The sequence below is a fragment of the Microcaecilia unicolor genome, unplaced genomic scaffold (genome assembly GCF_901765095.1).
Source record: "Microcaecilia unicolor unplaced genomic scaffold, aMicUni1.1, whole genome shotgun sequence".
Classification (NCBI taxonomy): domain Eukaryota; kingdom Metazoa; phylum Chordata; class Amphibia; order Gymnophiona; family Siphonopidae; genus Microcaecilia; species Microcaecilia unicolor.
In genome coordinates this window covers 38,506-65,272 of record NW_021963615.1, presented here as the reverse complement: position 1 = coordinate 65,272, position 26,767 = coordinate 38,506, and the positions used below count along the sequence as shown (strand labels likewise).

Here is a 26,767-nt window from a genome sequence, read left to right as displayed (position 1 = left end):
AGTGTCAAAAGCAGCGGAAAGATCAAGAAGAATGAGGATGGAATATTGACCTCTGGATTTAGCCAGTAATAGGTCATTGGAGACTTTAGTAAGCGCAGTTTCGGTTGAGTGGAGAGGGCGAAAACCAGATTGTAATGGGTCAAGAATAGCATGTGAGAGAAAATCAAGGCAGCGGCGGTGAACAGCACGCGCAAGTAATTTGGAGAGAAAAGGAAGGAGGGAGATGGGTCGGTAATTAGAGGGACAAGTAGGGTCAAGTGAAGGCTTCTTAAGGAGAGGTGTGACCACAGCATGTTTAAAGGCAGCAGGGACAGTCGCAGTGGAAAGTGAGAGGTTGAGAATGTGACAGATAAAAGGAATAAGAGTAGGAGAGATGGCATTAAGAAGGTGGGTGGGAATGGGATCAGAGGAACAGGTGGTACATTTTGAGGAAGAAAGGAGAAGTGTAGTTTCCTCAATAGTAACTTCAGGAAAGGAGGAAAGGGAATGAGGGGAAGGAGAGAGAGGGGAACGGACTAGTGGAGGGAGAGCTGGTGAGGTAGAGAAAGCAAGGTTTATCTTTTGAACCTTGTTGTGAAAGAATTCAGCAAGGGTCTGAGGAGATAATGAAGGGGGAGTTGGGGGAGGGGGCACCTTGAGGAGAGAGTTCAATGTGGTGAAGAGAAGTCGAGGATTAGAGCCAAGAGAGTTGGTCAGTTGGATATAATAATCCTGTTTGGCACGTAAAAGAGCAGATTGGAAGGAGGTCAGCATGAACTTAAAGTGTAAGAAATCAGCAAGGGCCCGAGATTTCCGCCAGAGGCGTTCGGCGGAGCGGGTACAGGAACGTAGGTAGCGGATATTAGAAGTCAGCCAAGGTTGGGGTTTTGTACGCCTTACAGGGCGGGTCATCAAAGGTGCAAGAGTGTCTAAGGCAGAGGATAGAGTGGAATAGCAACATTCCATGTAGAATCTCCAATAATATCTATTTTATTTTTGTTACATTTGTACCCTGCGCTTTCCCACTCATGGCAGGCTCAATGCGGCTTACATGGGGCAATGGAGGGTTAAGTGACTTGCCCAGAGTCACAAGGAGCTGCCTGTGCCTGAAGTGGGAATCAAACTCAGTTCCTCAGTTCCCCAGGACCAAAGTCCACCACCCTAACCACTAGGCCACTCCTCCAAAAACCCCAATAAAGTAAGTGGTCACAGACCAGCACATCCTGATGTTGACGCACAATGCCTGTGATTTGAAGGTAGTTGCAGTGCTGCCACTAAAGAGAAGGTGGAGTGGTAGGAAGCTGTGGTTACGGGACCCTCACTTCACCCACTGGCTGTACACGATGTCCAGCTGAGATTGCTTGAAGATCTCTGTCAGCCACATTGCTTCAGCCTGAAGTTCTACCTTTCTAGTCTCATTTTCCTGAGGACCACTGAGTTCACCTAACACCAGCTCTGCTGAGCTTTGTGACACCAGAGGATCCAGAATCCGTAACTCTATCCTGGAGCTCTCAAAAACCCATTAAAAGTTACAGGTTACAAATGATTAAATTAAATGAAAATGAGCTTCCACATCACAGGAGTTATTTAAGATTGAAATCTGTATCCTGGAACTCAGTTAAAAAGGCATCAGGACAGACCCATCCCTGAATGAGCAGAAACCTACATTTAACACATCTGTGAGTGTCACCAGATCAGCTCAGCCATGATGTGATGAAGGCACTGAGAGGCAATTCTATAATCTGCCGCCAAGAGAGAGGTACCACGATGGGGTGCAATTAATTTCAATTATGTAATGATTTCAGGACAAGCCGAAGCCTGCAGAAACTGGCTCAGAAGGAGACATAGACACCCACCCTCAGCACTTCAGTTTTCTTCCTTTCAGCACATTTAAACTTCAGAAGATCTTTCAGATTCTTTCTCAGAGGCTTCAGGTGCATTTTAAGTTTTGCCTGTGAAAATTAAACATCATTGATTAGCATATGAATTTTTTTTTTTAACCACAATTTCAGACTCAACAGTAAATGTGAGACGTTCCTCCCACTTTAGATCATTTCTTTCAGGTAACTGAATTCTGAGGGGTCAATATTCCATGTGATGTAACCAGACAGGGTAGGCATCTGCCTAGTTAAATTGCGCTGAACTGGTCATGAACCAATATTCAGTAGCCTTTAACCACTGAATATTGGCAAAAGTTCTGTCCAGGAAGTGGAGGGCTGAAATGGGGGCAGAGTCAGGGTGGAACTGAGAGATATGCAGGCACCAGTGATATTCAGTTCCAGTGCCCCATATTTTATTTTTAGTACATTTGCACCCCGTGCTTTCCCACTCATAGCAGGCTCAACGCAGCTTACATATTATATACAGGTACTTATTTGTACCTGGGGCAATGGAGGGTTAAGTGACTTGCCCAGAGTCACAAGGAGCTGCCTGGGCCTACAGTGGGAATCAAACCCAATTCCCCAGGACCAAAGTCCACCACTCTAACCACTAGGCCACTCCTCCACTTGCATATCTAACCAGGTAAACTGAACCATGAACAAGGTGTCCTAACCAGGGATTTGGCCTATCTCAAGGGTGGATAGGTGAGAGCATAATTAGGCAGGACTGAAACGGGTCCGAAAATCAGGAGGCGAAAGACAAATTGGTTCCAAAACAAAACAACTTTTATTGCTAGCAATTCACACAGCACCGAGTACAATCTCAGAATACTGTGTGTCGAGCGTCATCTGACACTCGTTCTTATACAGATTATTGGTCATGCGCATAAAATGCATCATACGTCACACACACACATGCGCAGTACAGGCACATGCGCAATACATTAGTAGTTCTGTAGTTCTCACAGAGAAAAGATACGTCAGTTTCATAGCTTTCATAGAAATTGTTACTTTGCAAGAAATGTAACTTATTGCAGTGTTCTAGCACCTCTACACAATACAGCCTCTATGCATGAGTCACAAGACTGGGCTGGCAGAGCCAGCTGCCTTCCATACAACCCTAAATTGCTGACTACTACAATTTGTTATCTAGCTGCTGGTTAACAAATACTTACTACTAGTAAAGGTCTAAACTGCACAGGTTTTGGTCTCAGTCTAGGCTCATTATTTGTAAGGCACAAAAGGTCCAGTGCATTAATAAAGTATGGCTAAAAGGCCAAAAGCAGAGGTAGAGTCCATAAGTATAAGTCCATCAGTAGGCACAAAACATGAGGTTGTTCTGGTGGTCAGTAGTATTAGTAGTATTCAGAGTATTCAAGTAGTATCCGGCGTTCCACTCCTTCATTCCCCCCTTTTGATACTTGAACATCCATCTGGTGGAGAGTATCACCTCCATGAACCCTGAAAAGGAAAGAAAGGACAAGGATAGTTAGCGAGGGAGTCAACAAGCGAGCCCTAAGCCCTTGCGCAGCCGTTGGTTGCTTCGCCGGGGTTGAGACGGAGGGCCCCTAGTGGAATCCCCCCCCCCTTTGTATCCGGTCTTATGCTGACACAAGGGTAATGGCCCATTAAGTGACTCAGGAGGTGGTGCACGTCAGCCACAAGGTGCTTCATCGGCAGCTTCATCAGACTGGGGAATGGGGGAGTACATCTGGAGAGCCATAAGTTGGGCAGCAGCACGGCGATCAGCGATGCTTTCCATGGTGGAGCGGAGACACCTGAAAACTAAGGGGAGAGACAAAGGTATTAATAGACAGGACAGCAAAAACAGGCCCCCCATGACGAGGAGACCCTTTAGGCTCCCGGAGGTCGGCAACCAGCTAGTTAGGGAGGAGGTCCAATCCCAAGCGCTGTTCCAGGTTTGGACGGGGACGTGGGCTAGTTTGACCATCCGGTCAGTTATCTCGCTGATGACTTGGCTTTGGTCATCAATCTGTAAGCAGCAATTACTGAGGTTAAACTTGCCACACACCCCGCCTTCCTGGGCCAAGAGGTAGTCAAGAGCCAAGCGATTTTGGTAAACTGCGGTAATAAGCTTAGTGTTCTGTTGGGCTAAAATGTTGAGGGCAAAGGCCGAATCATTGGTAAGGATCTCAAGCACCGCCTGCAAGCGGATGATGCGATTCAGCATGTAGATAGGAGTACGGTATCCATATGTACCATCTTCGGCCCATGTGGCCGGCCCATAGTAATGAATGATACGTTCTGGCGGCCACTCGTTGTCCTTCCAGTCTCCTATCTGGACTTTGGGTTTGGTACTTGGGAGGGACCGTTTACGTCTGCCAATGTTATTAGGCCCCGTTTCCATATAAAGGGGGATGCCCAATGTCTCGCCGACTCGCAGGGGCAGAAGGAAGAAACTAGGTCGGACGGTGCCCAAGAGACAGGTACCGTACCAGCGGGCCGGGAGCTGTTCATACGCCCTGCGCCCGCAAATATAGTAGTAGCCCTCCGGGGCTACCCACTTAAGGGAGGCATTCCCTCCGTGTGTCCACGTTGCGTTCAAGGTGGGTTCAGTCCAGATGGGTTCCGGGGCAGGCAGGCGGTCCGTCTGCCACCAGGTATGTTGACTGCCGTTAAACTGAAGGACCCCCGTGCAAGCGGAATCTCCCACGGGTACAGAATAACGTTTCGATGGCGCTCGACTAGCGCAGAGGGTACCTATGATATTGGTTCTCAGGGCCCATTCGTACGGCTTCGGGCGCTGGGGAAAGGTAATGTTTGTGGTGTTGAGCGCATCCCATGTCTGTTGTTGGATCTCCCTCGCTTCCCAAGGCCATTGCTCACCCATATCGGTGCCTCCACAGACGAAACAGTTGGTAATCCCCAGGGAGAAGGCAATGTTTTCGGCTAGGTTAAGGAACATATTCCGCACTTCTGGGGAGATGGGGAACTTAGTCGCTGCTTCTTCAGCGCGAGCGATTTCATCGAATACCTCTTGGTACCCAACGACAGTAGTCTGATAGTGCGTGGGAGGCTTTGTTTCAAGGCTTTGATATATGGTAATATACGTCAGTGGATCCATTCCTCCCCCGTCAATGCCAAGGCCCCACGTTCCTCTCCATGGCATGTCGTGGCCTCGGATGGGCCAGTCTAGGGACACGTAGTTACCAGAACCTCGACGAAATTCGCCCAGGCCGGTGCATCCGGTATATCCTCCTCCCGTGTAAGCGCATACTCGTTCCCAGCCCGAGGCTCGAGTGTCACCGGCACATGGGAGCCATACCCAAGGGGAGCAACATCTCATGTCTGGGCTGAAAGGACAGACATACTTGTGGTCGTTCACATATGCCTCACGCCAACTTTGGCTGCCACACTTACGGGACCAAGGATGTTTGTCCATGGCGGCGCAGACGTCGAAGGTGAGGGTAGCTACAGTTTGGGTACCGCCAACAAGGATGCGAGTGGAATTAACGTAATACAGAATGCCATCCCCTTCAACCCCCGGGGGCCCGGCCACATACGCAGGGAGTCCTACACTAAGGGTGACATTGTAGTATCTTGGCTTGGTGGGGCTATGACAGACGGTGAGGTTGCCTTGAAGGCACCTGTGAAACTGTTGGAGGCCATCCGGGGTGATGATGGCGCAAGTCGGAAGGAGCCGACAACCGCTGTCCGGGGGCTGTGACTGGTGGATGAGGGTGGTGACTAGGTGGTACCCCCCTTTTATACGATGGCGCACCAGGCGCAAACATTCAGTACAGTTCTGGCTCAGAAGGTAATGGCTCGGGACTGAGCAAAGAAGGAGGAGTAGACTCAGCATCATCATATATATCCGAGCCTTTGCAGCAAGAAGATGATAAGGCCCACGATGATGGCTACAATAAACGCAGAGCCGAAGACGCAGTGGGTCCAGAAGCTAGGGGCCTGTTGCTGGGCAGGCATGAATCCACCGGTTCACGTTTTTCTGAGGGTCAGCCGTAGTGGAGCGTCAGGATGTTGATGAGCAGTCCAACGCTTCGGGGTGCTGTTAGTAGGAGCAGCAGGCTTCAGTCGGGTCCAATGTATCCACACTGGGCTTCCTGCAATTTTAACAGCGGTTGGAGTCGTTAGGAGAACAAGGGAAGGTCCTTTCCATTTGGGTTTCAGACAGTCCGATTCATCCCACTCCTTTACCCAAACCTCATCCCCCACCCTAAACTGGTGCGTAGGACTGGTAAGGACTAAGGGACCTACACTCTCAGTGTATTGTTGGATGTCCTGCACTACCTCGCGTAAGGCCTTCATCTGTCTCACTAAGGAATTCTCGCCCTGTATCTGCAAGGAGTCGGGAAAGGAGGGTAGTGGTGGTGGTCTAGCATACATCATCTCATAAGGAGTAAGGCCTGTGGCCTTGGGGGTGCACCTCATATGTAGCAAGGCCAGTGGGAGCAGGTCAGGCCATTTGGCCTTTGCCTCTTGGCACAGCTTAGCTAGCTGATTCTTCAGGGATCGGTTAGCTCTCTCCACTATACCGCTGCTCTGGGGCCTCCAGGCACAATGCAACTTCCAATCGAGGCCCAATCTCGTACTGAGCTGTTGTGTAACTTCGCTGGCGAATGCAGGGCCGTTGTCGGAGTTTATTTGCTTGGGGAGGCCGTATCTCGGCAGAATGTGCTGGATCAATAAGGAGGTGACTTCCTTCGCCATTTCCGTTCTGGTGGGCTGAGCTTCAATCCATCCAGTGTAGGTACACACAGCGACGAGGATGGCTTTGTAGCCCCGGGCTGGGGGCATATGCGTGAAATCAATCTGGCAAACGTGGAACGGGCTAGTGCCCCGAAGAACATGGCTTGGCGTCGGACCGGGTCCCGTCCTTGGATTGTTCCGAGCACAGGTTAAGCATTGACTGGAAGCATTTTTGGTCCACAGAGATAATTTGTTAATGTAATAGGTCTTCTCGAGCAGGCGTCCCAGAGCGTTCTTGCCTAGGTGGGTTCGTTCGTGGGCCTCCTTGGCCACGGTCCACGCCAGGGCTTCGGGTATCCATATGCGTCCGTCTTGTAGCATCCACCAGCCATTGCGGGACTCCAGGCCCTCTTGCCGGGCCCAGTCCGTTTCTTGCGGGGCATAGATAGGGATCTCGGTAGGGAGGTGAACAACGAGTACAGGGTCAGAGGAACAAGAAGGGTAAGGGAGTTGACTTGCTCTTTTTGCAGCGTCGTCTGCCCGCTGGTTTCCCCGGGCGATAGGGTCCGTTCTCCCGGTGTGGGCCCTGCAGTGCATCACAGCCACCTTCCTCGGTTTCCATACTGACTCGAGTAACTGGCAGATCTCAGCGGCATTTGCAAGTCCTTTCCCCTCAGCGGTCAGAAATCCCCTCTCCTTGTACAAGGCTCCGTGCACCTGGAGGGTGAGGAAAGCGTATTTGGAGTCGGTGTAAATGTTAACAACTTTTCCTTCAGCCCACAGGAGGGCTCTGGTGAGGGCGATCAGCTCCGCTTTCTGGGCTGATGTTCCGGGTGTTAGAGCCATAGCCTCAATCACATGGTCCTCAGACACCACCGCATAGCCAGCTCTTCGAATTCCCTCTATCACCTGGCTGCTTCCATCGGTAAAAAGGGTAATGCCCCCTTGCCAGGGTTGGTCCTTCAGGTCAGGTCTGCTCGAGTGCACAGTGGCCATTACCTCTTCACAGTCGTGGAGTGGTGGTTCAGGGGCCGGAAGGAGAGTAGCGGGATTAAGGTTAGTTGTGTCCAGGATCCGTACCTCCGGATTTTCGCACAGGAGAGCTTGGTATATAACCAATCGGGAGTTGGTCATCCATCTGGGTCCATGACTCTCGAGTAGGCCGCGGATGGCGTGGGGTGTGGTCACAAAAAGTGTTTGGCCAAAGGTGAGCTTATTGGCCTCATGTATCAGCAGACAGGCAGCCACTATGCTTCGTAGGCAGCCCGGCCATCCTCGTGCCACGTTGTCCATTCCCTTCGAGAGATATGCTACAGGGCGTTGCCAGGTGCCGACCAGTTGGGTAAGGACTCCAAGTGCCAATCCCTTCTTTTCGTCGATGAACAAGTGGAACGGCTTAGTCACATCTGGCAGTCCGAGCGCTGGTGGGGCCGCAAGGGCATCCTTAAGGTCCTGAAGGGCTTTCAGTTCGCTTTTCTCCCACCGGAGATCTTGGCCCTCGAGTTCAGGCCCCTTCAGTTTGGCATACAAACTGTGGGTCAGGATAGCAAAATTGATGATCCAAATGCGGCAATATCCAGCGGCTCCAAGGAGTGCCCGTAGTTCCTTCTTATTTGCAGGAGTGGGTTGGTTGCGGATAGCTTGGGTTCGGGGGATACCGAGCCTCCGGGTTCCTTCTCGGAGGCGAAACCCCAGATACTCGACTTCGATCTCGCATATCTGGGCCTTCTTGCGACTGGCCCGGTAGCCCTGGGCTTCCAGGGTTTTCAAGAGGTAAAGGGTAGCTTCTGCACAGTCCGTGTACGTTTCACGGGCCACCAACAGGTCATCCACGTATTGGACGACCGGCCCATACTCGTCCTGATACGTCTTCAGGTCCTGAGCGAGTTGGTCGCCGAAAAGGGTGGGGGAGTTCTTGAATCCCTGGGGGAGTCGTGTCCAGGTAAACTGCTGCTTATTACCAGTCTGTAAGTCTTCCCACGTGAAGGCAAACAATTTCTGGCTATCGGCGGCAAGGGGGATGGAGAAGAAGGCGTCCTTTAAATCAATGACACTGTACCACTTGGTCTGGGCTGGCACTTGGGCGAGGATGGAATAAGGGTTTGGTACGAGGGCAACTATGTCGGCTACCTGGTTGTTGACCTTTCTCAAGTCTTGGACGGGCCTATACTCCGACGTTCCTGGCTTCTTCACGGGCAATAATGGGGTGTTCCAAGCAGATCTGACAGGTCTCAGGACCCCGTGCTGAAGGAGTTTCTGTAGGTGTGTTTGCATACTATGCCGGGCTGCATAAGGGATGTGATATTGTCCTTGGTTGACAACTTGGGCATTTGGTTTGAGTTCGATCCAGAGGGGGATGGCGTTGACGGCTAGTCCACCAGGGTTCACCTCCGCCCATACGTCGGGCACCTCTTCCATTAGGTCCCTTCTCTGTTGTGCGAAAGGGGTGTCCTGGTAATAGCGGCCATCGTCAGGGCCTGCAATAAGGGGGGCATATAGTCTCCATTCCTCCCGTACCGGGCAGAGGAGCGTTACTGGTTGGTCTTCGAAATGGGCTTCCACTTCGCCTGTTGGTCTAAACTTCAGGGTGGCTTGGAGTTTGCACAGTAGATCGCGGCCAATCAGGGGGACGGGGCACTCGGGGATATGGATGAACTGGTGAGACACCATCGTCCCACCGATCTGGACTTGGCGTTCCCTGAGGAGGGGGGCTGTGAGCGATTTTCCAGAAGCGCCGATAATTGGTATGGTTTCTTTTGTGGCTGGGGCGATGGCTGTGGTGATGACGGAACGTTGGGCCCCCGTGTCTAGGAGGGCCTTCATCAATTGCGTCCCCACGCGGATCTCCACCAGAGGGTCAGTGGGGACTCTGCCCTCCCGGTCCCTTCATGCCGTGTGTTCCCGGGTGGCGTCCAGAGCCATCTGCCATTCCTGCTGTTCGGCCCGTTCCCGGCCGCGGCCCCGTCCTCGTTGTCCTTGTCTGGGGGCCCTTGGGTGGTCGGTGTCTTCCCCCCCTTTCTTCTGGTCACGCGGTTTCTCCGGACAGTCTGCCCACCAGTGCCCCTCCTCCCGACAGTTTGCGCATTGGTTGCGTCCTAAGGGGGATCGTGTTCCTCTTCCCCCTCGGCCTCTACCTCTGCCCCGTGGCCTGGACCCTAAACGTTCTTCCAGCACTGTAGCCAATACATCCACATTTTCGCGCATCCGCCTGGTGGACTCCTTCCGGGCTTCGGCCTTCTCTTCTTGGTCGCGGTATCCGAACACGCGATCAGCTATGGCCTTCAATTGGCTGATGCCCATCCCTTCAAATCCTTCAGTTCTCTGGAGTTTTCTCCGTATGTCGGGTGCTGATTGGCTAACAAAGCTCATGACCACTGTGGAGACATTTTTGGGGTCTTCGGGGTTTATTGGACTATGTCTCCGGAATGCGTCCATGAGGCGCTCGAGGAAGTCCCCCGGACTTTCATTCTTCTGTTGGACTATATTGTGAATTTTTCCCATATTTGTAATTTTCTGCTTTCCCTTTTTAAGGGCCGCCAGGTATGCCTGTTGGTATCGGCGAATGACGGCCTGTCCTTCCTCAGTCCGGTAATCCCATGCAGGGACTGCGGTAGGGGCTTCTGTGTCCAGGATGGCCTGTACGTTAGCATTTCCCGGGTTGGCATCTCGGATCGCTTGTTCCATATTTTGCTGTAGGAGGCGGCGTTCTTCAGTGGTCAGGATGTGGGCGCTCAACTGCCTGAGGTCGGCCCACGTGGGATTATAACTGTAAATGATGCCTTCTACCAGTTCTATCAGTTGTTCGGGTTTCTGATCATAAGATGGTCCGTGCAGCTTCCAGTTATAGAGGTCAGCGCTGGAGAAGGGGACGTGGCTGTAGACGGTCGACTGAATGGGCTGGGCGTCGGCCACTGGGTTAGGGGTGTAGGTCGTAGACTGCCGGACCGGGTACAGGTTAGTCACTTCTGTCCTCCGGGAAGCCGGAAGGGTACTTCTCGGACTCGACTGGGGGTATCGGGTAACGGCTTTCACTACTCTGTGACTCTTCCTGTTAGTGGTGGGGTCCGGGATTATAGCGTCTCCAGTGTCCGACTCGGACTCGGAGGCCTCAGCGTCATCCGGGCCATCCGACAAGTCCGCGAGGTCGGGGTATAGGGGAACGTATGGAGGAGGCGCCACATCATCTTCGTAGGCTTCCGTGGTAACAAGAACTGGGGCCTTAGGGGGCACCTTTTCCGGCGGGCCCTGAACTTTCCCTCGGCCTTTCATGGGTGGTCTAGGTTTGGGAAGCGCACTGGTAGCACGGGGCGTGGCCTTCTTAGTGGTAGTACGGGGCGTGGCCTCTGGGGCTTCATCGGAAGGGGCGGTGGGCGTTATAGGGGCGGTTCCCCTGGCCTTCGGAACGGCAGCGGCTGCCGGGGTTTGGAGAGCGAAGGCCGGGGTTCGTTTGGCTCCCCGCCCCTTCCTCTGTTTTATCACCATAAGGGCGGCCTTCTCTACCTTATGTTGGGCCCAGTCGGGCGGGTCCCGGACAACGCTTAACCACGCCTCAATGTAGGGGATGTCCTCTGGGCACCCGGGGTTTCCCCCAACTATAACAATATTCATGACCGCCGCCACCTTTTCGTACTCAAATGACCCTTCCGGGGGCCAGTCAGCAATTCCTAACCCGGGCCACATAAATTGACATCGCTGTATCATCCCGGCCCTACTGCATTTATCTTGGTCGAACACTTCGCTAAAGTGTTCCGTCATTAAGTCTAACGGTGTGGAACCACCCCCGCCCATCCTAACCTGAGTGCCAAAGGATAGGAGACAGACGAAGGGGAGAGGGATGGTGGAGGAGTAAGGGGTCTCGTTCCACCGGACACAGAAGGGTCAACACTCGGCCTGACCAGGACGTGGTCGCCCAGCCTGGAACTGCAGGCCCAATCACACAACTTTCGCTCACAACAAGAAACCCTCCCGTACGGTTTCTTCGCCCAAGCCTAGTGAGGTTCCGGGACCTAGTCCGTATTAGTCACTGGCTAAGAGGGTGATCAATCCTCTTCTTCGGCCCTTTACCGAGCCGGTCACTACGTTGAGTATACTCGCCTGTCCGTCGTCCCAGCAGGCCGCGCCGTCGTACGCGTCTCTCCGGAGAGGAAAAAAGAAAAAATGAGAAAGCTGTTTTGTCGGAGCCACACAGTCCCACTCTCAGCCGGCCGGAATTGATCGGCCCTCCCGCCGTGAAGTGGACGCTGAAGTCAGCGGTGGCCACTAACCACTTTCCCGGCCGGGGGAGTCGGTGAACCGATCCGCCTGCAGTGGGAAGGGGAAAGAATATAATCCGATTTCCCTTTCTACTCCTGTCCCATCTGGGTCGCCAATGAAACGGGTCCGAAAATCAGGAGGCGAAAGACAAATTGGTTCCAAAACAAAACAACTTTTATTGCTAGCAATTCACACAGCACCGAGTACAATCTCAGAATACTGTGTGTCGAGCGTCATCTGACACTCGTTCTTATACAGATTATTGGTCATGCGCATAAAATGCATCATACGTCACACACACACATGCGCAGTACAGGCACATGCGCAATACATTAGTAGTTCTGTAGTTCTCACAGAGAAAAGATACGTCAGTTTCATAGCTTTCATAGAAATTGTTACTTTGCAAGAAATGTAACTTATTGCAGTGTTCTAGCACCTCTACACAATACAGCCTCTATGCATGAGTCACGAGACTGGGCTGGCAGAGCCAGCTGCCTTCCATACAACCCTAAATTGCTGACTACTACAATTTGTTATCTAGCTGCTGGTTAACAAATACTTACTACTAGTAAAGGTCTAAACTGCACAGGTTTTGGTCTCAGTCTAGGCTCATTATTTGTAAGGCACAAAAGGTCCAGTGCATTAATAAAGTATGGCTAAAAGGCCAAAAGCAGAGGTAGAGTCCATAAGTATAAGTCCATCAGTAGGCACAAAACATGAGGTTGTTCTGGTGGTCAGTAGTATTAGTAGTATTCAGAGTATTCAAGTAGTATCCGGCGTTCCACTCCTTCAGGACTAGGTGGGAAACGAGATTAAGAAAAGAGTTCTTTGTATTCAGAAAGGCCAAACTGAAGAAATGTGTTTTTAGAAGACTTGTAAAAGTTAGGTAATCAGCTGTAAACTTGATTGATTTAGGAAGAGAATTTTGGTGCTTTGATAGGACAAATTAGCAGAGTGAATTGTTTTATATATCACATTCTTACAGATAGGGAAATGTAAAACAAGATGAAACAGCATTACGAGGGGGTAATTCAATTAGATTATTCATTATTATTATGATCATCTGTTTAGGTTCTTGGGTACAGCATGGAGTATTGGCAATACCTGTATTCCTTCTGGGAGCCACAACTCACAGGCTGAATATTGACCCCTGAATGTATATGGAAGATGCCTGAATAGACAGCAGCCAGGGTTCAAGTTTTGATGATTGATCTTACTACTCATATGCTTCAAAACGCTAATTCAACTTTTTAGTTTTATGAGAATGAAAACGTAAATTTTCTGTAATATCATTAAATACACACACCTTCATCTCCCTCTATAGAGTTCATGGTGTGAGATTTGTGACCCCAGGACACACACTGTGATACTAAAGATACTGACACACACCTTGGATTCCTGCACAGCCTCCACTACGGAGGAAAGGGAAATGGGGCTTGATAAACCACTTTTCTGTGGTTTTTGCAACTACATTCAAAGCAGGGTCACAGAGCTGCATTGGGAATTGAACCCAGTCCACCAGGATCAAAATCAGCGGCAATAACCACTAAGCTTCTCCTCCACTATGGGAATCACAGTGTGATAATAAAGCTACTGATACAGACCTTGTATTCCTGCACAGCCTCCTTTATGGGGATCACGGTGTGAGATTTGTGATCTCTGGACTCTCTACAAATAAGGCAGATAATTTTCTGATCCTCTTCACAAAACAGCTTCAGTCTCTCTTCATGTTCCTCATACAAATCCTCCTCTTTGGGTCTCACTGAACACTGACTGAGCTTTTTCACCATTTCTGTCACATTTGCCAGCTGCCTGTTAGATCTGAGGTTGCTCTGCTGAGTGGTTTCCCTACACTGGGGACAGGAGAAGTTTGTGTCTCTTCTCTCCCAGTTCTGAGTGATACAGGAGCGACAGAAGTTGTGTCCACAGTCCGTAGTCACTGGGTCTGTAAAATAATCCAGACACATAGAACAAGAAGCTTCATCTCGCAGACTCTCAGCAAGGTTTGCTGCAGCCATGCTTCTTACAGGAAATGAGACTAAGAAAGAATTCAAATTTCTGTTTCAAGGGAGTGTCTGTGTGGAACAGGATCTTTGTCAGGGACTTTGTGTAATTTGATTCGACACCAGGGCTGTCTGCCCTCCTTCCTGTCTCCTAGTTCCTCCCTTTTATCCACAGCTACAGAGACCCAGGGGTCTGGGAGCTGCAGGGAGAACAGCAGTGACCTCTTCCCATGAAGTTTCCTATGTGTAACCTGGAGCCTGGGCAGTGGCATACCTTGGGTAGTTGACACCCGGGGCCGGTCATTTTTTAACACCCCCCTCCAAAATCCAGTACTAGGCATACCGAGAATGCAAAACACTCAGGACCTATAGAGCAATTCTACCATACCATAAGCAGTCATTTCTATGAGTCACAAAAGGAAAAAGAAAGCATCTTAAACACTACAGTGAGCACTAGAACATCAATTCACCTATTGTAAAACGAAACCAGACAGATAGTACAGATCGTCAATCCTGCACAGTCAATGCCAACTGAAAGTCATGTCTTTTTCACAAACACAGATACACTCTAATCCACTATAGAAGAAGTAATCATAAACTTTCTATTTAGACAAAAATTAAACTGAACCTCCGATGCCAGACTCTGCATACAATGCAACACCACAGAAACAGAAAATGTCCCCTAGTACTGTGCAAAATATAAAGACAGCAGATGTAAATTTGAAAAAAAACTAACAAATACCAATCACCACTTTACAAATTAACAAATAGAAATAAAACAAATATAGAAAGTAAAATAATACCATTTTATTGGACTAATACATTTAGCTTTCAGAGGCCAAAACCTCCGTCCTCAGGCAGTGGTGTAGCAAGGGGGGGGGGGTGATCCGCCGCTCCCAGGCACCCCCCGCACCCAAAATACCCCCCCATAGGCGCCTCTTATAACAGTCCTTCCTTCCCACCCAGGGCAGCCCTCCTCCTCCTCTCCGCACCCCCCCTCCCCGTGTCATAACCCTTTTACTTCCCGTGGTGGCAGCGACGTCAGTTACTTTACGAAGAAGACACCAAAAGCTCCCCTCCGGCTCCAGCTTCTCCCTTCGCTAGTTCGCTCTGCACACAGTGAGTGCCCCGCCTTCGCGATGATGCATTTCCTGTTTCCACGAAGGCGGGACACTCACTGTGTGCAGAGCGAACTAGCGAAGGGAGAAGCTGGAGCCCGAGGGGAGCTTTTGGTGTCTTCTTCGTAAAGTAACTGACGTCGCTGCCACCATGGGAAGTAAAAGGGTTATGACACAGGGGGGGGGGGTGCAGAGAGGAGGAGGAGGGCTGCCCTGGGCGGGAAGGAAGGACTCAGAGGGACAGGGACCGTTAAAGAGAGCAGAGCTGTTTTGCTGCAGCGCTAGCCCTGCGTTTTGTGGGGGCAGCTGTCAGGTGATAGGAAGGAAGGAACGGAGAGGGCAGGGGAGAGAGGAGAATGTTGTACATGGATGGAGGGGGAAGGGGCAGGAAGGAACGGAGAAGAGGACTGTGGGAAGCTGAGGGAGGGCAGGGAGAATCGCTGGACATGGATGGGAGGGAAGGGCAGGGGGAGAGAACAGATTGCTGGACATGGTGAGAAGGGGAGGGCATGGGGGAGAGAAGGGAAGGGCATGGGGGAGAGAAGAGAATTGCTGGACGTGGGTGGATGGATGGAGGGGAGGGCAGGAAGGAACGGAGAGGAGGGCTGCCGGGGAGCTGACGGAGGGCAGGGAGAATCGCTGGACATGGATGGGAGGGGAGGGCAGGGGGAGAGAACAGATTGGTGGAAATGCAGAGAAGGGGAGGGCATGGGAGATCGCTGGAGGGAAGGGCAGGGGAGAGAGAATTGCTGGACGTGGATGGATGGAGGAAATGGGACTTGATAAACCACTTTTCTATGGTTTTTGCAACTAGATAGGCTCACTTCCACTTCTGTGTATTAAACTTCCTTAAATTGTGAAGCACTGCGTATGACTGGTAGCGCTATAGAAATGTAGTAGTAGTAGCATCTCATAGGTTTGCTTGCTGTGATTTGAGTGTATGGCAATGACGTCTATGCGGGGGAGTGGAAACAGAGATTAACTAAATTGGCTTCCAAGTTTACAGTGGACTAGATAGGCTCACTTCCACTCTTTTCTATTAAACCTCCTTGCAGCAGCTCATAGGTTTGCTTGCTGTGATTTGAGTGTATGGCAATGACGGCCACGCGGGGGAGTGGAAACAGAGATTAACCAAATTGGCTTCCTTGCTTACAGTGGACTAGATAGGTTCACTTCCACTCTTGTCTATTAAACCTCCTTGCAGCAGCTCATAGGTTCGCTTGCTGGGATTTGAGTGTATGGCAATGACGGCCGCGTGGGGGAGTGGAAACAGAGATTAACCAAATTGGCTTCCTTGCTTACAGTGGACTAGATAGGTTCACTTCCACTCTTGTCTATTAAACCTCCTTGCAGCAGCTCATAGGTTCGATTGCTGGGATTTGAGTGTATGGCAATGACGGCCGCGTGGGGGAGTGGAAACAGAGATTAACCAAATTGGCTTCCTTGCTTACAGTGGACTAGATAGGTTCACTTCCACTCTTGTCTATTAAACCTCCTTGCAGCAGCTCATAGGTTCGATTGCTGGGATTTGAGTGTATGGCAATGACGGCCGCGTGGGGGAGTGGAAACAGAGATTAACCAAATTGGCTTCCTTGCTTACAGTGGACTAGATAGGTTCACTTCCACTCTTGTCTACTAAACCTCCTTGCAGCAGCTCATAGGTTCGCTTGCTGGGATTTGAGTGTATGGCAATGACAGCCGCGTGGGGGAGTGGAAACAGAGATTAACCAAATTGGCTTCCTTGCTTACAGTGGACTAGATAGGTTCACTTCCACTCTTGTCTATTAAACCTAATTGCAGCAGCTCATAGGTTCGCTTGCTGTTTTTCGAGTGTATGGCAATGACGGCCGCGTGGGAGAGTGGAAACAGAGATTAACCAAATTGGCTTCCTTGCTTACAGTGGACTAGATAGGTTCACTTCCACTCTTGTCTATTAAACCTCCTTGCAGCAGCTCATAGGTTCGATTGCTGTTTTTCGAGTGTATGGCAATGACGGCCGCGTGGGGGAGAGGAAACAGAGATTAACCAAATTGGCTTCCTTGCTTACAGTGGACTAGATAGGTTCACTTCCACTCTTGTCTATTAAACCTCCTTGCAGCAGCTCATAGGTTCGATTGCTGGGATTTGAGTGTATGGCAATGATGGCCGCGTGGGGGAGTGGAAACAGAGATTAACCAAATTGGCTTCCTTGCTTACAGTGGACTAGATAGGTTCACTTCCACTCTTGTCTACTAAACCTCCTTGCAGCAGCTCATAGGTTCGCTTGCTGGGATTTGAGTGTATGGTAATGACAGCCGCGTGGGGGAGTGGAAACAGAGATTAACCAAATTGGCTTCCTTGCTTACAGTGGACTAGATAGGTTCACTTCCACTCTTGTCTATTAAACCTAATTGCAGCAGCTCATAGGTTCGCTTGCTGGGATTTGAGTGTATGGTAATGACGGCCGCGTGGGGCAGTTGAAACAGAGATTAACCAAATTGGCTTCCTTGCTTACAGTGGACTAGATAGGTTCACTTCCACTCTTGTCTATTAAACCTCCTTGCAGCAGCTCATAGGTTCGCTTGATGGGATTTGAGTGTATGGCAATGACGGCCGCATGGGGGAGTGGAAACAGAGATTAACCAAATTGGCTTCCTTGCTTACAGTGGACTAGATAGGTTCACTTCCACTCTTGTCTATTAAACCTCCTTGCAGCAGCTCATAGGTTCGCTTGCTGGGATTTGAGTGTATGGCAATGACAGCCGCGTGGGGGAGTGGAAACAGAGATTAACCAAATTGGCTTCCTTGCTTACAGTGGACTAGATAGGTTCACTTCCACTCTTGTCTATTAAACCTCCTTGCAGCAGCTCATAGGTTCGCTTGCTGTTTTTCGAGTGTATGGCAATGACGGCCGCGTGGGGGAGTGGAAACAGAGATTAACCAAATTGGCTTCCTTGCTTACAGTGGACTAGATAGGTTCACTTCCACTCTTGTCTATTAAACCTCCTTGCAGCAGCTCATAGGTTCGCTTGCTGTTTTTCGAGTGTATGGCAATGACGGCCGCGTGGGGGAGTGGAAACAGAGATTAACCAAATTGGCTTCCTTGCTTACAGTGGACTAGATAGGTTCACTTCCACTCTTGTCTACTAAACCTCCTTGCAGCAGCTCATAGGTTCGCTTGCTGGGATTTGAGTGTATGGCAATGACAGCCGCGTGGGGGAGTGGAAACAGAGATTAACCAAATTGGCTTCCTTGCTTACAGTGGACTAGATAGGTTCACTTCCACTCTTGTCTATTAAACCTCCTTGCAGCAGCTCATAGGTTCGCTTGCTGGGATTTGAGTGTATGGCAATGACAGCCGCGTGGGGGAGTGGAAACAGAGATTAACCAAATTGGCTTCCTTGCTTACAGTGGACTAGATAGGTTCACTTCCACTCTTGTCTATTAAACCTCCTTGCTGCAGCTCATAGGTTCGCTTGCTGTTTTTCTAGTGTATGGCAATGACGGCCGCGAGGGGGAGTGGAAACAGAGATTAACCAAATTGGCTTCCTTGCTTACAGTGGACTAGATAGGTTCACTTCCACTCTTGTCTACTAAACCTCCTTGCAGCAGCTCATAGGTTCGCTTGCTGGGATTTGAGTGTATGGCAATGACAGCCGCGTGGGGGAGTGGAAACAGAGATTAACCAAATTGGCTTCCTTGCTTACAGTGGACTAGATAGGTTCACTTCCACTCTTGTCTATTAAACCTCCTTGCAGCAGCTCATAGGTTCGCTTGCTGGGATTTGAGTGTATGGCAATGACAGCCGCGTGGGGGAGTGGAAACAGAGATTAACCAAATTGGCTTCCTTGCTTACAGTGGACTAGATAGGTTCACTTCCACTCTTGTCTATTAAACCTAATTGCAGCAGCTCATAGGTTCGCTTGCTGGGATTTGAGTGTATGGCAATGACGGCCGCGTGGGGGAGTTGAAACAGAGATTAACCAAATTGGCTTCCTTGCTTACTGTGGACTAGATAGGTTCACTTCCACTCTTGTCTATTAAACCTCCTTGTAGCAGCTCATAGGTTCGCTTGCTGTTTTTCGAGTGTATGGCAATGACGGCCGCGTGGGGGAGTGGAAACAGAGATTAACCAAATTGGCTTCCTTGCTTACAGTGGACTAGATAGGTTCACTTCCACTCTTGTCTATTAAACCTCCTTGCAGCAGCTCATAGGTTCGATTGCTGGGATTTGAGTGTATGGCAATGTCGGCCGCGTGGGGGAGTGGAAACAGAGATTAACCAAATTGGCTTCCTTGCTTACAGTGGACTAGATAGGTTCACTTCCACTCTTGTCTACTAAACCTCCTTGCAGCAGCTCATAGGTTCGCTTGCTGGGATTTGAGTGTATGGTAATGACAGCCGCGTGGGGGAGTGGAAACAGAGATTAACCAAATTGGCTTCCTTGCTTACAGTGGACTAGATAGGTTCACTTCCACTCTTGTCTATTAAACCTAATTGCAGCAGCTCATAGGTTCGATTGCTGTTTTTCGAGTGTATGGCAATGACGGCCGCGTGGGGGAGAGGAAACAGAGATTAACCAAATTGGCTTCCTTGCTTACAGTGGACTAGATAGGTTCACTTCCACTCTTGTCTATTAAACCTCCTTGCAGCAGCTCATAGGTTCGATTGCTGGGATTTGAGTGTATGGCAATGATGGCCGCGTGGGGGAGTGGAAACAGAGATTAACCAAATTGGCTTCCTTGCTTACAGTGGACTAGATAGGTTCACTTCCACTCTTGTCTACTAAACCTCCTTGCAGCAGCTCATAGGTTCGCTTGCTGGGATTTGAGTGTATGGTAATGACAGCCGCGTGGGGGAGTGGAAACAGAGATTAACCAAATTGGCTTCCTTGCTTACAGTGGACTAGATAGGTTCACTTCCACTCTTGTCTATTAAACCTAATTGCAGCAGCTCATAGGTTCGCTTGCTGGGATTTGAGTGTATGGTAATGACGGCCGCGTGGGGCAGTTGAAACAGAGATTAACCAAATTGGCTTCCTTGCTTACAGTGGACTAGATAGGTTCACTTCCACTCTTGTCTATTAAACCTCCTTGCAGCAGCTCATAGGTTCGCTTGATGGGATTTGAGTGTATGGCAATGACGGCCGCATGGGGGAGTGGAAACAGAGATTAACCAAATTGGCTTCCTTGCTTACAGTGGACTAGATAGGTTCACTTCCACTCTTGTCTATTAAACCTCCTTGCAGCAGCTCATAGGTTCGCTTGCTGGGATTTGAGTGTATGGCAATGACAGCCGCGTGGGGGAGTGGAAACAGAGATTAACCAAATTGGCTTCCTTGCTTACAGTGGACTAGATAGGTTCACTTCCACTCTTGTCTATTAAACCTCCTTGCAGCAGCTCATAGGTTCGCTTGCTGTTTTTCGAGTGTATGGCAATGACGGCCGCGTGGGGGAGTGGAAACAGAGATTAACCAAATTGGCTTCCTTGCTTACAGTGGACTAGATAGGTTCACTTCCACTCTTGTCTATTAAACCTCCTTGCAGCAGCTCATAGGTTCGCTTGCTGTTTTTCGAGTGTATGGCAATGACGGCCGCGTGGGGGAGTGGAAACAGAGATTAACCAAATTGGCTTCCTTGCTTACAGTGGACTAGATAGGTTCACTTCCACTCTTGTCTACTAAACCTCCTTGCAGCAGCTCATAGGTTCGCTTGCTGGGATTTGAGTGTATGGCAATGACAGCCGAGTGGGGGAGTGGAAACAGAGATTAACCAAATTGGCTTCCTTGCTTACAGTGGACTAGATAGGTTCACTTCCACTCTTGTCTATTAAACCTCCTTGCAGCAGCTCATAGGTTCGCTTGCTGGGATTTGAGTGTATGGCAATGACAGCCGCGTGGGGGAGTGGAAACAGAGATTAACCAAATTGGCTTCCTTGCTTACAGTGGACTAGATAGGTTCACTTCCACTCTTGTCTATTAAACCTCCTTGCTGCAGCTCATAGGTTCGCTTGCTGTTTTTCTAGTGTATGGCAATGACGGCCGCGTGGGGGAGTGGAAACAGAGATTAACCAAATTGGCTTCCTTGCTTACAGTGGACTAGATAGGTTCACTTCCACTCTTGTCTACTAAACCTCCTTGCAGCAGCTCATAGGTTCGCTTGCTGGGATTTGAGTGTATGGCAATGACAGCCGCGTGGGGGAGTGGAAACAGAGATTAACCAAATTGGCTTCCTTGCTTACAGTGGACTAGATAGGTTCACTTCCACTCTTGTCTATTAAACCTCCTTGCAGCAGCTCATAGGTTCGCTTGCTGGGATTTGAGTGTATGGCAATGACAGCCGCTGTGGGGGAGTGGAAACAGAGATTAACCAAATTGGCTTCCTTGCTTACAGTGGACTAGATAGGTTCACTTCCACTCTTGTCTATTAAACCTAATTGCAGCAGCTCATAGGTTCGCTTGCTGGGATTTGAGTGTATGGCAATGACGGCCGCGTGGGGGAGTTGAAACAGAGATTAACCAAATTGGCTTCCTTGCTTACTGTGGACTAGATAGGTTCACTTCCACTCTTGTCTATTAAACCTCCTTGTAGCAGCTCATAGGTTCGCTTGCTGTTTTTCGAGTGTATGGCAATGACGGCCGCGTGGGAGAGTGGAAACAGAGATTAACCAAATTGGCTTCCTTGCTTACAGTGGACTAGATAGGTTCACTTCCACTCTTGTCTATTAAACCTCCTTGCAGCAGCTCATAGGTTCGCTTGCTGTTTTTCGAGTGTATGGCAATGACGGCCGCGTGGGGGAGTGGAAACAGAGATTAACCAAATTGGCTTCCTTGCTTACAGTGGACTAGATAGGTTCACTTCCACTCTTGTCTATTAAACCTCCTTGCAGCAGCTCATAGGTTCGCTTGCTGGGATTTGAGTGTATGGCAATGACGGCCGCGTGGGGGAGTGGAAACAGAGATTAACCAAATTGGCTTCCTTGCTTACAGTGGACTAGATAGGTTCACTTCCACTCTTGTCTATTAAACCTCCTTGCAGCAGCTCATAGGTTCGCTTGCTGATTTTCGAGTGTATGGCAATGACGGCCGCGTGGGGGAGTGGAAACAGAGATTAACCAAATTGGCTTCCTTGCTTACAGTGGACTAGATAGGTTCACCTCCACTCTTGTCTATTAAACCTGCTTGCAGCAGCTCATAGGTTCGCTTGCTGGGTTTTGAGTGTATGGCAATGACGGCCGCGTGGGGGAGTGGAAACAGAGATTAACCAAATTGGCTTCCTTGCTTACAGTGGACTAGATAGGTTCACTTCCACTCTTGTCTATTAAACCTCCTTGCAGCAGCTCATAGGTTCGCTTGCTGGTTTTCGAGTGTATGGCAATGACGGCCGCGTGGGGGAGTGGAAACAGAGATTAACCAAATTGGCTTCCTTGCTTACAGTGGACTAGATAGGTTCACTTCCACTCTTGTCTATTAAACCTCCTTGCAGCAGCTCATAGGTTCGCTTGCTGCATGTCGAGTGTATGGCAATGACGGCCGCGTGGGGGAGTGGAAACAGAGATTAACCAAATTGGCTTCCTTGCTTACAGTGGACTAGATAGGTTCACTTCCACTCTTGTCTATTAAACCTCCTTGCAGCAGCTCATAGGTTCGCTTGCTGGGATTTGAGTGTATGGCAATGACGGCCGCGTGGGGGAGTGGAAACAGAGATTAACCAAATTGGCTTCCTTGCTTACAGTGGACTAGATAGGTTCACTTCCACTCTTGTCTATTAAACCTCCTTGCAGCAGCTCATAGGTTCGCTTGCTGGGATTTGAGTGTATGGCAATGACAGCCGCGTGGGGGAGTGGAAACAGAGATTAACCAAATTGGCTTCCTTGCTTACAGTGGACTAGATAGGTTCACTTCCACTCTTGTCTATTAAACCTCCTTGCAGCAGCTCATAGGTTCGCTTGCTGGGATTTGAGTGTATGGCAATGACAGCCGCGTGGGGGAGAGGAAACAGAGATTAACCAAATTGGCTTCCTTGCTTACAGTGGACTAGATAGGTTCACTTCCACTCTTGTCTATTAAACCTCCTTGCAGCAGCTCATAGGTTCGCTTGCTGGGATTTGAGTGTATGGCAATGACAGCCGCGTGGGGGAGTGGAAACAGAGATTAACCAAATTGGCTTCCTTGCTTACAGTGGACTAGATAGGTTCACTTCCACTCTTGTCTATTAAACCTCCTTGCAGCAGCTCATAGGTTCGCTTGCTGGGATTTGAGTGTATGGCAATGACGGCCGCGTGGGGGAGTGGAAACAGAGATTAACCAAATTGGCTTCCTTGCTTACAGTGGACTAGATAGGTTCACTTCCACTCTTGTCTATTAAACCTCCTTGCAGCAGCTCATAGGTTCGCTTGCTGTTTTTCGAGTGTATGGCAATGACGGCCGCGTGGGGGAGTGGAAACAGAGATTAACCAAATTGGCTTCCTTGCTTACAGTGGACTAGATAGGTTCACTTCCACTCTTGTCTATTAAACCTCCTTGCAGCAGCCCATAGGTCCGCTTGCTGGATTTGAGTGTATGGCAATGACGGCCGCGTGGGGGAGTGGAAACAGAGATTAACCAAATTGGCTTCCTTGCTTACAGTGGACTAGATAGGTTCACTTCCACTCTTGTCTATTAAACCTCCTTGCAGCAGCTCATAGGTTCGCTTGCTGGGATTTGAGTGTATGGCAATGACAGCCGCGTGGGGGAGTGGAAACAGAGATTAACCAAATTGGCTTCCTTGCTTACAGTGGACTAGATAGGTTCACTTCCACTCTTGTCTATTAAACCTCCTTGCAGCAGCTCATAGGTTCGCTTGCTGGGATTTGAGTGTATGGCAATGACGGCCGCGTGGGGAGTTGAAACAGAGATTAACCAAATTGGCTTCCTTGCTTACAGTGGACTAGATAGGTTCACTTCCACTCTTGTCTATTAAACCTCCTTGCTAGCAGCTCATAGGTTCGCTTGCTGGTTTTCGAGTGTATGGCAATGACGGCCGCGTGGGGGAGTGGAAACAGAGATTAACCAAATTGGCTTCCTTGCTTACAGTGGACTAGATAGGTTCACTTCCACTCTTGTCTATTAAACCTCCTTGCAGCAGCTCATAGGTTCGCTTGCTGTTTTTCGAGTGTATGGCAATGACGGCCGCGTGGGGGAGTGGAAACAGAGATTAACCAAATTGGCTTCCTTGCTTACAGTGGACTAGATAGGTTCACTTCCACTCTTGTCTATTAAACCTCCTTGCAGCAGCTCATAGGTTCGCTTGCTGGGATTTGAGTGTATGGCAATGACAGCCGCGTGGGGGAGTGGAAACAGAGATTAACCAAATTGGCTTCCTTGCTTACAGTGGACTAGATAGGTTCACTTCCACTCTTGTCTATTAAACCTCCTTGCAGCAGCTCATAGGTTCGCTTGCTGGGATTTGAGTGTATGGCAATGACAGCCGCGTGGGGGAGTGGAAACAGAGATTAACCAAATTGGCTTCCTTGCTTACAGTGGACTAGATAGGTTCACTTCCACTCTTGTCTATTAAACCTCCTTGCAGCAGCTCATAGGTTCGCTTGCTGGATTTGAGTGTATGGCAATGACGGCCGCGTGGGGGAGTGGAAACAGAGATTAACCAAATTGGCTTCCTTGCTTACAGTGGACTAGATAGGTTCACTTCCACTCTTGTCTATTAAACCTCCTTGCAGCAGCTCATAGGTTCGCTTGCTGGGATTTTGAGTGTATGGCAATGACGGCCGCGTGGGGGAGTGGAAACAGAGATTAACCAAATTGGCTTCCTTGCTTACAGTGGACTAGATAGGTTCACTTCCACTCTTGTCTATTAAACCTCCTTCTAGCAGCTCATAGGTTCGCTTGCTGTTTTTCGAGTGTATGGCAATGACGGCCACGTGGGGGAGTGGAAACAGAGATTAACCAAATTGGCTTCCTTGCTTACAGTGGACTAGATAGGTTCACTTCCACTCTTGTCTACTTAAACCTCCTTGCAGCAGCTCATAGGTTCGCTTGCTGGATTTGAGTGTATGGCAATGACAGCCGCGTGGGGGAGTGGAAACAGAGATTAACCAAATTGGCTTCCTTGCTTACAGTGGACTAGATAGGTTCACTTCCACTCTTGTCTATTAAACCTCCTTGCAGCAGCTCATAGGTTCGCTTGCTTGGATTTGAGTGTATGGCAATGACAGCCACGTGGGGGAGTGGAAACAGAGATTAACCAAATTGGCTTCCTTGCTTACAGTGGACTAGATAGGTTCACTTCCACTCTTGTCTATTAAACCTCCTTGCAGCAGCTCATAGGTTCGCTTGCTGGGATTTGAGTGTATGGCAATGACGGCCGCGTGGGGGAGTGGAAACAGAGATTAACCAAATTGGCTTCCTTGCTTACAGTGGACTAGATAGGTTCACTTCCACTCTTGTCTATTAAACCTCCTTGCAGCAGCTCATAGGTTCGCTTGCTGGGATTTGAGTGTATGGCAATGACGGCCGCGTGGGGGAGTGGAAACAGAGATTAACCAAATTGGCTTCCTTGCTTACTAGTGGACTAGATAGGTTCACTTCCACTCTTGTCTATTAAACCTCCTTGCTAGCAGCTCATAGGTTCGCTTGCTGTTTTTCGAGTGTATGGCAATGACGGCCGCGTGGGAGAGTGGAAACAGAGATTAACCAAATTGGCTTCCTTGCTTACAGTGGACTAGATAGGTTCACTTCCACTCTTGTCTATTAAACCTCCTTGTAGCAGCTCATAGGTTCGCTTGCTGTTTTTCGAGTGTATGGCAATGACGGCCGCGTGGGGGAGTGGAAACAGAGATTAACCAAATTGGCTTCCTTGCTTACAGTGGACTAGATAGGTTCACTTCCACTCTTGTCTATTAAACCTCCTTGCAGCAGCTCATAGGTTCGCTTGCTGTTTTTCGAGTGTATGGCAATGACGGCCGCGTGGGGGAGTGGAAACAGAGATTAACCAAATTGGCTTCCTTGCTTACAGTGGACTAGATAGGTTCACTTCCACTCTTGTCTATTAAACCTCCTTGCAGCAGCTCATAGGTTCGCTTGCTGGATTTGAGTGTATGGCAATGACGGCCGCGTGGGGGAGTGGAAACAGAGATTAACCAAATTGGCTTCCTTGCTTACAGTGGACTAGATAGGTTCACTTCCACTCTTGTCTATTAAACCTCCTTGTAGCAGCTCATAGGTTCGCTTGCTGGGATTTGAGTGTATGGCAATGACGGCCGCGTGGGGGAGTGGAAACAGAGATTAACCAAATTGGCTTCCTTGCTTACAGTGGACTAGATAGGTTCACTTCCACTCTTGTCTATTAAACCTCCTTCTAGCAGCTCATAGGTTCGCTTGCTGGGATTCGAGTGTATGGCAATGACGGCCGCGTGGGGGAGTGGAAACAGAGATTAACCAAATTGGCTTCCTTGCTTACAGTGGACTAGATAGGTTCACTTCCACTCTTGTCTATTAAACCTCCTTGCTAGCAGCTCATAGGTTCGCTTGCTGGATTTGAGTGTATGGCAATGACGGCCGCGTGGAGTGAGTGGAAACAGAGATTAACCAAATTGGCTTCCTTGCTTACAGTGGACTAGATAGGTTCACTTCCACTCTTGTCTATTAAACCTCCTTGTAGCAGCTCATAGGTTCGCTTGCTGGGATTTGAGTGTATGGCAATGACGGCCGCGTGGGGGAGTGGAAACAGAGATTAACCAAATTGGCTTCCTTGCTTACAGTGGACTAGATAGGTTCACTTCCACTCTTGTCTATTAAACCTCCTTGCTGCAGCTCATAGGTTCGCTTGCTGGGATTTGAGTGTATGGCAATGACGGCCGCGTGGGGGAGTGGAAACAGAGATTAACCAAA

The 26,767-nt window shown here is 49.6% G+C and overlaps 1 protein-coding gene across 9 annotated transcripts in view; it reads right to left on the bottom strand.

Moving 5' to 3' along the window:
* The window catches only part of LOC115459508 (E3 ubiquitin-protein ligase TRIM39-like), a 675,517-nt gene extending 661,713 nt beyond the window's left edge, over positions 1–13,804 (bottom strand). For all 9 annotated transcript variants that reach the window (XM_030189316.1, XM_030189317.1, XM_030189315.1 and 6 more), the window contains exons 1-2: positions 13,385–13,804; positions 1,836–1,931 (exon numbers count right to left, since the gene is read on the bottom strand). In XM_030189316.1, the coding sequence (XP_030045176.1) occupies positions 1,836–1,931; positions 13,385–13,798 (510 nt within the window). In that variant the 5' untranslated portion in view covers positions 13,799–13,804. The remainder of the gene's footprint in view (positions 1–1,835; positions 1,932–13,384) is intronic.
* Between the last annotated feature and the right edge of the window lie 12,963 nt (positions 13,805–26,767).